The sequence below is a fragment of the Sitophilus oryzae genome, unplaced genomic scaffold, assembly GCF_002938485.1.
Source record: "Sitophilus oryzae breed Bouriz unplaced genomic scaffold, Soryzae_2.0 scaffold_467_pilon_pilon, whole genome shotgun sequence".
NCBI classification, from domain to species: Eukaryota; Metazoa; Arthropoda; class Insecta; order Coleoptera; family Curculionidae; genus Sitophilus; species Sitophilus oryzae.
The window spans coordinates 114,230-125,437 of record NW_022147048.1 but is presented as its reverse complement, the minus strand read 5'-3'; the positions used below and the strand labels follow the sequence as shown (position 1 = coordinate 125,437).

Below are 11,208 nucleotides of genomic sequence, written 5' to 3'. Positions count from 1 at the left end.
TCCGATTTTGATAAAAATTGATAAAAATATAGGACGGCCATGGGCGAAAATGAAAGAAAAAAATTTGCTGTCAAATTTGACAGCTGTCAAAAAAATTTCAAAGTTGTCCGATTTGGATAAAAATCGATGATGGCCATGGGCTAAAATGAAAGAAAAAAAATTTGAGCTGTCAAACTTGACAGCTGTCAAAAAAAATTCAAATTTGTCCGATTTTGATAAAAATCGATATATTGGATGCCCCCTACCCCATAGTCGGTTTTCATTTTATTCGTCTCACATTTGAACTGTCAAATTTGACAGCTGTCGTTTTTTTTAAGTTCTCCTTTTTTAATGAAAATCGATATACATATTATTAGGATGCCCATAGAAAGTTATTTAAGAAAAAAATTGAGTTTAAATGTGTGGCACTGAGAAACCAGCATAACTAAAAAGTAGAAAATAAATTTTACAAAAAAAACTTTTTTTAAAAACAAGCTTTTATTTAAATTTAAATACACTAAAAAGAATAAAATAAACTTTTTCTTTAAAACTTTTATTATGAACTTATAACGCCATTACACAATTTTAATATTATATAAAAGCTTGTCGCGAGATTTCTCTACATCGATAAACAAGTAAATTAACTAAAACCTGTGTCTACCCTGTCTCATTTTCAAAGTTTGTGTTATGATAGACCACTAGACCAGGAATTACAAGATAAAGTTGTCGTACCAGATTTTTATGAGTGCAACTGTACACTCAAATCTCGCGGCAAGCTTTTATATATTAATATTAAAATTGTGTAATGACGTTATAAGTTCATAATAAAAGTTTTAAAGAAATTTATGCCTGAAAAAGGTGATGCTGGGAACTGCTGTTCTTAAAAATGCATTATCCGAGTATTTAGTACGATTTATACAGTTAATTTTCTATACTGCATACCTATAAGGTGTTTAAATATATAAACTAAATAATGAACGTTTTGCTTTCGGCAACCAATAATGCACGTGTGTGTATTATTGGTTGCCGGATAAGGACTAATAACCATGACAAGGACTACAATGACGTCACAAAGCGAGTAGTTTTCGCATGCACCTGGCGGACACTTTTGGCTGAATGAGCAGTCCTATTAGGTTAACTGTTCTTGACTCGGTCCCTAAAAAACGTAAAAAAACTGACAGTACAGAAAGATAGGAATCGAACTATCCTTATCTCTATAGTATCCTTGGCCCAAGCCCGTATTTTTAATATTTTTTTAGTCTCAATTTTTTCAAATGGAACGAGGGTAGCTTATTAGCATATTTGGAAAAAGCATTTTTTTACGAATAATTTGATACCATAGACTTGGTATTTCCAGTCAAATTGTCCATATGAACCACATGTTATATTTTCAAATAAACCATTAAGAAAATGTCAAAAGTTGACATATGATATACATCATTCTATTCAAAGTCAAATTTTCTATTTCTCATTTCTATTTTCTGTTTTTCATTTCTATTTTTTCATTATATTTCTAATTTCTCATTTTCTATCGAATAAAGTAAAAAATTCCGAGGGTTTAAAAATCAAAAGTTGTCGTCATTTCCTTGGAAACAAGAAGTGAACGAAAATATCTGAATCCTAATTTATGTCATCATGACATACTAAATTTCGTTTTTTATATCAAAAATTAAAAAAAGTTATAGGGGTGAGCCACTTTTCAGACGCACCCCGTATGTTCAGATATTGAAGAGGTACGACTTAGGAACCTCTATACGGTATATGCATCTTTATTTTTAATATTACATAATTGCCAATAAACGAAAGATAAAAAGAAGTATACCAAAACGTAAAAATAACCCACAGCAAAATTTCATCTCTACCAAAGTAATCTCATGCTTTCCCATTTTACATGTTTCTTGTATATTTTAAATTTTCGTAAATGTATGTGGTATTGATTTTATTTGGGAAAATATTTTTATCGAAAAGGGATTAGAATTTTTATTCGTTCTTTTTTTCAGAAGATCTAAGCGACGTTATAGGCAACGAGGAGAGGAATACTTTTAATGGTAAGGCATGCAAGCATAATATTTACATATGTGTGCATATACGATGATAGGGATGAAATTTGAGACGATGTAAAATATTGGAAATTATTTTTAGAGTTGAAAAAGAGAACCAGACGACTAGCCTGTTACGTGAAGCATGCTTACAGAGAAAATTTCGAATGCTCCTACCAGTGCTTGCAGTACTTGTATGAATGCGGTGATTAATTTCTTCTTTAGAGGATGGAAATACATACAAAATTGCAACTACGTAGCAAATTATTAAATAAAATAATATTTTTGTTTATGTTTGTGTATACCATAGCAGGGTTGGACTGGACCAGAGGGACCCGGATGGAAATTTTTTATGCATTTTTTCGCACTACGTTTTTGTCATTTTTTCCCGATATTAATTTGTTATTAATTTGTTATTAATGTTGTTAGTGTTAACTACCCGTAATGCAATGCAAGTGTAAATATAGATAGTCAATCCAAAAATGTTTTGGGGATAACCTCAGTATATTACCGTCACTTTTTTCTGTTTCATTTCTACACGGAATTTGACTTGAAACTCCTTGTCACATCCTTTGTTCTTTTTCTGCCACTTTATATGACCTTGTTCTCGCGTCCCGTGACCACTGACGTAGCTGTATTAGATTAGATTAGATTCTTAGAGGTGGCTTTCGGCCTGATCCACTGCGACCTTCTCAGATCTATTGTGGTCCTCTTCTGATCCTTAGATTACATTCTCCAGTTTCACCATCCTTTTCACAAAGTTTAGCAACTTGGAGACTGACCATGTAGCTCCTTGGAAATGGCCTATCATTGCCTATTACCGGGAACCGCACATTTGCCAGGCTGTCACACCGACATAAAATGTGTTCTGACGTTTCTTCTTCAGATTGGCAGAACCTACACATAGCTTCGTCTGTCAATCCCATCAGCTTTAGATGCCTATTTAGCTTACAATGCCCTGTTAGTAGACCTACTGCAGCTTTGACTGTCTTTCTGTCCTTGCTTATCAAGTCTACCGTGAATTTTGGCGAATGTTCTAGATAGATTTGATGCTTTTAGATAGATTTGATGAGTAAAACTGCATAGATTTTTTTTATCAGTGTCAGTGTATTTAGAAAAAGTGATTTCATAATAAACGCTTGATAAAAAATTATTTCAAGCTTATAATTTCTTTTTTTTTAAATGGAAACAGTTATAGAAGATCATATAAAAATAATTAAGGACAAACTTGTTAATTTTCAACACTTAAGCTTCATTCCGAACCTCAAAATTAGTGGAATAAATTATTGGTACGATTATTCACAATACCATAGACTAAATATCAAGTACTAGAGATAGATGGACCACTGAATAGAACAAACAAATCCTTCATGTAGAGCCACATGGTGGTTTGGAAGGAACTAATGCAGTGTTTTGGCATAACATAATTTTAGCGCTAATTAAAACGGTAACGTTATTCAAGCGCAAAATTATTCCTTGTAAAATATAAAATAATAAATATAGACCTTTTTACTGCATTTTATGTTTATTAGATCATTAGGAGTGTAACATAGTCGACATCAACAATATATCACATAGAGCCTATTATTTTAATTTAACAATAAATAAATTATAATATTAGAATTAGAATAAGTGGGAGGGGGGTTAATCTCTGCGACCTTAGAGATCTATTGTGTCCCCCTTTCTTGAGTTATAACTCATCATACAGTCGCAGGACTTCCTACGGAGACCCGTGTCCCTCACAGTCGAGGAGCTACGACCCAGGCCGGGTAGACGAAACGGTAGCTTGTGTCGCCTGTTGGGTTTACAGGTAGGAGGTAGGCTCCCGACCCTTGGAGGAGGTGGAAGCTTGTATGCCACTTGCGGAGGATGGTCTCACGCAAGTGTCAGCCACCTCTCCTGTAGTTCTCTTTGGGTTTGGCCCCTTAGAACTTTCATTGTTAGTGTTCCCAGTGTCGCTAGGGGGTTTCCCCACAGCTTCACCGGTGATGTTTTTATTACTATTATTATTAGATCTCATAGTGTTCCTATGAGTCGCTAGGGACAGTCGGTCCACTTCTACAGAGCCCCGCATGTTGAAGTAAGGGGTAAAATACAATGGGGTGCCCCCTGGTGCCCCAAGGTTGAGGCTGTCCGTAGCCCCGCCCGGTATCGTTATATGTCTTGGTGCAATTCCCTGGCCACGACACTACAGTCAGGGACAAGACGATGAGTGAGATGCTTCTTAGACCAAGCCAAGTGCTAGAGGGGATTCCCCCCAGCACCTGACCAGGAGCTTCCCCACCGACGACAAGGTCTTGCATCTCCTAGGGGAAGAAAATTATAATATAGTAAAAATATTATTTTTACTATATTATACTTTTACTAAAAATATTATATATTACCAAATCTACTTACTCATTTATGATTAAGTTATTTATTTTGTTCCTAAATTTATTATTATTTCTAAAATGTCTTTAATTAAAAAAGTTTTGTACCCCCCTATTTAATACGAAAATGATGATAGTCAGTAAATATCAAAATGCAGAAACTAAAAAAAATACATAAATTATAAACACAAACCACCAAACTTTTCGTCAAATCAAGAAAATCTGAATTAATAATAATTATTGAATTAATGATTTAAAATGATTAAACTTGACTAATTGACATTTGACGGATCATATTTTGTCAACTTTAAGTTGCTTACATTGAAATTAGAGGAACATACTTCTTCGCTAATTAAAACCACTAATTTATTCTACTAATTTCGAGGTTCTGAATGAAGCTAGGGAAAAGGTCAACATATACAAATTGATGATACAAAAATAGTATCCGAAGTGAAATAATTAAAAAAGTAATTTTATCCAAAAAAAATCTCTTCCGAGGCAGTAAAAGCTTGTTACATATTTTATAGTTCACTCTATCACGAAAGAGCAACCGTCTCTATATCTACTCCAGTCTCTTTCATCTAATTCTAAAAAAAGACGCTTAAAGATATTCCGTCGAATTACATTAATAATGCACTGACTTTCCGTTTTTAAGGGCGTTAAATCTAATCGTTTAAGTCATTTTGTTATACGTATAAGGCCCCGTCTCCCGTCTACAAGTCTACATATAACGTTTAACCTGTCACACCTGTAAGACCTTGTGTGTAGACGGAAAAAAACGACAATTTTAATTGAATTGAATTAAGACGTACGATCTAGAGTTTGACCTATACTGAAAAAAAAAACATAGATAGTAGTAGAAAAAAAAACGTAGATAGGTTTACAAAAAGTAATATGGACGTATTATTTTTATAGTATCTTTAATAACCGATTTTTAAAAATCTAACATTTCTGCATCATTTGACAAAATAATGAAATTTTACAAAATTGTGTAGATATTTAATGATACCTAACGCTATCACTCTTAGCTTTGACACTTTGTTAATGCGATTTAGACCATAAATACAATTTTGTAGTAAAATTCCATGTTTTTTTTCTTTCAACTTCATTAAATACAATGCTGTAACTGATAAAATGGCAGGTAATACTACCAGTATACATATAGTTTTTTAATTCGTCTTACCTGACAGGTAAAGCGTTACCAATGTGTAGACGGGGCTTAAGTTCTCGCAAAACTACATTCTCATTATTACGATTGGCGTCAATTTTTGTCAGATAATTTTGCTTCAATTGAATCACTAGTTTAAATAGAAAAATATGTGTCGCCTGTAAAAATCATCCCACGAATTTCAATTTGAATTCAGTTAGGATGTATACATTATTGAATTAATGCTATTACATCGTGGTTACTGTAAAAACGCTATGTAAAATAAATAATAGAATCTAAATGAATTTGTTTTATGTAGAAATCGGCAAAATAAAACACTAATTCACGAAAATACATCAAATCACTTTACTTTTGCAATTAGTGTTGCACAAGACAAGAATTCTTGTCTTGAAAATCATTTTTTTTGAAAGTCTTGTCTTGCAGATTTCTTGAACGGCAAAGTCTTGTCTTGACTCTTGAAATTTCTTGTCTTGAAAAATTTTACATTCTAACAAAAAAGTAATAATATTTCTATATTTTATTTCATAGAAAGCGTCGTATACAAAATGTAATACGGAAAAATGAACAACAATGATGCTAATTTTAGCAAAAAAATCTTAACGGACCGCAAACGAACTACGTCAACTCGCCCGTTTGACGAAAAAATTGAGGGCTTACTTTTAGCCTCCATAGTCATTACCAAATAAAAGCTGAATAAGAATAAGTAAGGTTAAGTTCATTTTTTAGTTCTAGTTGTTAATTCTTGTTAGTTTATTATGTTCTATTTTGGTTACCCGGTTGTTACTTTTATTTTTTATGGTATTTTTTTATTTTTTTTTATTATGGAAGATTGGTTGGAAAAGTTTGGACACAGGGTGTACGGAAAGGTCATGCTAGAGTGTACTATTTGCGCTATTTGATACTATTTTTCGGAGCAATTTCGTGCATGAAAAGTAGTACCAAATAGCTCAAATAGCGTGCTCCACGAACCCACCATTAGTTTCAACTACCGTTAGTTTTTTTTATAATACCATTATACCAATATAATTTTGTGTATAATACCAATTACCAATATACGTTATGTTGCCTCGACTTTTTATTTCATTCTCAACTCTAAAATACTGGCTATGATAGAAAAAAAAATGAACACTGGTCAATATTAATGCCCGGTTTATACAACATTTGCATAAGTCGTAATCATAATCACAGTCTTGACCATCGTCATAATCACAACGCAAATTTAATGTGCGTTTATAGTTTATTATATTTTTACATCAGTGAAGTTGGGTAACATTATTAAAGGTTATGTTCATGGTCATGGTAGATGTCAACAGGTTTATAGGAAGTGGATAGTTTATCTTTTTTGATTATGACTATGATTACAGTTGAGGGTTGGAACCTTTGGCGTTACACAGCAAAATATAACACTAAATCACCACAATACACCAAAACACTTTTACTTTTACACTGGACGCGCGTTTCGCTAACCATGTTAGCATCATCAGCAGATGATTATAAACTAAAGTAGTAGTAGTTTATAATCATCTGCTGATGATGCTAACATGGTTAGCGAAACGCGCGTCCAGTGTAAAAGTAAAAGTGTTTTGGTGTATTGTGGTGATTTAGTATTTTATTTTGCTTATTATGACTATGATTGTGATTACGACTATGTAAATGTTGTATAAACCCGGCATAACTTGCGCAAAGACCTAAAGAATCACTTAAAAGAATGTGCCATTTCTAACTTTCAAGAAATCTTGAATTCAAGAAATCTTGCAAGACTCTTGAAATTTCGTGCATATTAAAGTCTTGTCTTGTCTTGAAATTCAAGACAAGAAATTTTGAATTTCTTGCAAGAGTCTTGGTCTTGCAAGACTTTGTGCAACATTATTTGCAATGGATGTGCGATGCGCGTTTCGTTAACCATGTTAGCATCATTAGCAGATGATCAAAACCTTAAACTTAAAACTTTAAACATGGTTAGCGAAACGCATGTCCAGTGCAAAAATAAAGTGTTTTGCTGTATTATGGTGAATTAGTGTTTTATTTTGCTATTGCAACATCGAAGGTTCCAACCCCCCATCTGAAATCTATAGAGAGATATCTTGATTATCTATACCTAGAAATTGTTTATAAGTTTAAAAATTTAAGCGATGGACGCAAAAGAAGTTTCATCGCAAATGAAAACAAATCAGTTTGTTTTGATAGTGTAGCGTGTAGTACTCAATCAAGATGGCGATGGCATGAGCCTCTAGCGATACACCAACGATATTCTACAGCCACATTTGCTTCCCATTCTGTAAACTCTCGGAAATCCAGCTTTTCAACAGTATAAAGGCCCGCCTAACTTGACTGACTGACGTTTTATAAGCTTCCGGGTATCAGTTCTTCAGTGGCCTCCAGACCTTTCTCCAATAGAACAGGTCTGGGATATGATGGGGAGGAGGCTACATAATTTACTGCACCCTTCACAAAGACTGCAGACTATACGCAAGAAAGTTCAGGTGGACTGGGATACTACAGAAATTAACCACTTTATCCAATCTATGCCGCGACAACTTTGCGAGTGTCTAGAAAACAGAGGAGCATCAACACATCAATAAGATGATCTTTTACGAGAGGTTTCGTGTTTAAAATCTATTTTCGTGTGTCTAATCACTAACTACTTAGTGGGAGGCCAACATGTTGTCAAACCATATTAAAATCAAAGCACTCATTCAGTGTCACTTAGTGTAGGTATATATTAATTATGACGGATAGTGTTTAATAAAATTCAATGTCACTCAGTATACCGGGTGCATCTAGAAAGTGGCTAAACCCCTATAACTCAATAATAATAAAAAAACGGGATTTGGTACGTTAGTATGTGGAATAAATTGGGATTGATTTACATATTCAATTATTGTTTTGGCCACTTCCTGTTTCACCGGAAATGACTACACAACTTTTGATTTTTAAACATCGCCATAGATATACTTTCTACTGTATTCAATAGAAAATGACACTGAATAGAATGACATATCACATGTCAACTTTGGACATTTATATATAATGGCTAAAAGCATATAATGGCTGTTCCTATTTCTATGTCACGCAGTATATACCGGGTGCGTCTCAAAAGTGGCTCACCCTTATAACTTTTTTATTCTTTAAGATAAAAAATCGAGATTTGATATGTTACTATATATGACCTAAATTAGGATTGATTGACATACTCAATTGTTCTCGGTCACTTCCTGTTTCACCGGAAATGACTACAAATTTTGATTTTTAAATGGCACCCTCGATATTTTGTTACTTTATTCGATAGAAAATGACACTCTGAATAGAATAATATATTCTATGTCAACTTTTGACATTTTCGAATATGGTTTATTTGAAATTGCAACATGCGGTTCATAACGACAACTTTACTCGAAATACCAAGTGTGTGGTACCAAATTATTTATGAGCCTCCCTCGTTCCATTTGAAAAAATTGAGATACGATTAAAAATACGATTTGGGCATCTTTTAATCGGCCAGGACAAGAACTTAAAAACATTAGAAAATCAAATATATTTTTCCAAGGCTCCTTGATTAAAAATTACTTTTTTTTAACACAGATATGGTACTAGATTGAAATCTAAAATACAAGTTTTTTTAAACGAGAATTTCAAAAGATGGCATGATATGCCATTATATTCAAAGTGTCATTTTCTATCGAATAAAGTTAACAAATACCAAGAGTGAAATTTAAAATTCAAAAGTTGTAGTCATATCCGGTGAAACAGGAAGTGACCGAAAACAATTGAATACGTCAATCAATCTTAATTTATGTCATATACTAATATACCAAATCTCGTTTTTTATTAGAAACAAATAAAAAAGTTATATGGGTGAGCCACTTTTGAGACGCACCCGGTATGATAATTGTGACGGTGAGGGTATATCATCATAACACCAGTAGTAACGAAACAAAATAAATCGAGCCAATTTGATAAAGCGAAGGCGGAAAATTGTCTCCGCTCATAAAAGTCCTCTTCATATTTAATTCCGCACTCTGTCGCGAAACATTAACCGTTCTTTTTCCTTATTACAAAGTACACCGTGAGCAAAAAAGCCGAAACCCTTAAAGAAATCCTGTCGAATTACATTAATAATGCACCGCAATCAAGGTCCCCACCAGTTTCAGGGCCGGAGGAGCCAAGGTTCGCGTTCCTGCGGGGGATGCTGCTACTGCTGCCTCTGGCGGCCGCTGCAGGAGACCGGGCGGCGCCGAACTCTTCTCTAGCGACGCCGACGTCGTTTGTGCCACCCCTTTTCAAACCGACGGACGTCGGGGTTTCAATCCGGCGACGCACCGAGAGTCGGTTCATTCGCGAACGCGCCTTCCACAACGCATCACACGACTCGCCATCTCGTACATCATCCGTCTGGATCAACGATGCTCAAATATATAACTGTGCCGGATTTTCAATATCGAGAAAAATACCTTCTTTATGCACCCGGACTTGAGAAATATAAACTTTCCTAATAAATAAAATGATCTGAGTGTGTTTAATTAATTGTTCAAAGTTGTTTATAAAAACTCACGTGACGCGCGAAGAAAAGACCAATAAAAAACGTTAAAATGGATTCTTCGGAAGGAGGGAACAATGTTCGGTTCTGGTACAATTCATCCTTCAACTCTTCTCCAGACTACGACCAGAACAGTGTTCCGAGCAATGCCGAAAATTACATGCTACTCACGGACGACATAGATCAGTACTTTAAGAAAATTAACATCTCGAACATTTCGGAAAATACTTTCTTCTCCGAACACGCGTCTAACTGTACTTTTGTGGGAAACACCAGCAATTGGACCTGTTCAACAGGCGACTCGTCATCAGAAAGTTATCACAACTACTGGGCGCTTTTGCTCGTGTTGTTTCCGATCTTGACGTTGTTCAGAAACGTGCTGGTTATTTTGAGTGTGTACAGGGAGAGAACTTTGCAAACTGCCACGAACTACTTTATCGTTAGTCTTACTCTAGCTAATCTTCTGGTAGCTGTGATGGTCATTGCGTTTGCTGTTTATGTTCTGGTGAGTTGCTAGTTATCTTTTTCGTGGAAAAGTATATGCAAAAAAAATAAACACGTAAGCTAAACAGTAGTAAACTATTTTCTTCAGTAAATTAATTTTATAATATTACTGTAATAACAATATTTGTATAATTTGAATTAGTACTAATATAAATGAAAGAAAGTCGACTGAAATCGTTTCAATATTATTTATATTAAAGGAAAATATATTCTAGTAAAAGTGTGATGATGAAAATTTAAGTCCGGAAATAAAATAGAGATTTTTAAAAAATAATTTTTAACATAATTTTTGCAATCGAAAAATATTAACACAAAAATATTTTAAAAATATAACAGTTGCGTACAGACACAAATCTATAGAACTTTGACATTATTTTTAATGACAAGTAATATTTAAAAAAATACATCCCTAATGGAAAAAATACATAGATAAATATTAAGGACGATGAAATTTCTTCTAAAACAACATAAACTTATAAAAAATGCAACTCTACTCAAATATATAATTATTCCGGGATTTTTAGTATCGAAAAAATTACCTTCATTATGCACCCAGACTTGAGAAATATAAACTTTTGTTAATAAATAAAATGAACTGAGAGTGTTTAAAAA

The 11,208-nt window shown here is 33.8% G+C and overlaps 1 protein-coding gene across 1 annotated transcript; it reads left to right on the top strand.

Moving 5' to 3' along the window:
- The first annotated feature begins 10,144 nt into the window (after positions 1–10,144).
- On the top strand, positions 10,145–10,609 carry LOC115886101 (dopamine D2-like receptor). The gene has a single exon (XM_030905155.1). The coding sequence runs from the start codon at positions 10,145–10,147 to the stop codon at positions 10,607–10,609; it is 465 nt and encodes a 154-aa protein (XP_030761015.1).
- The last annotated feature ends 599 nt before the right edge of the window (positions 10,610–11,208 follow it).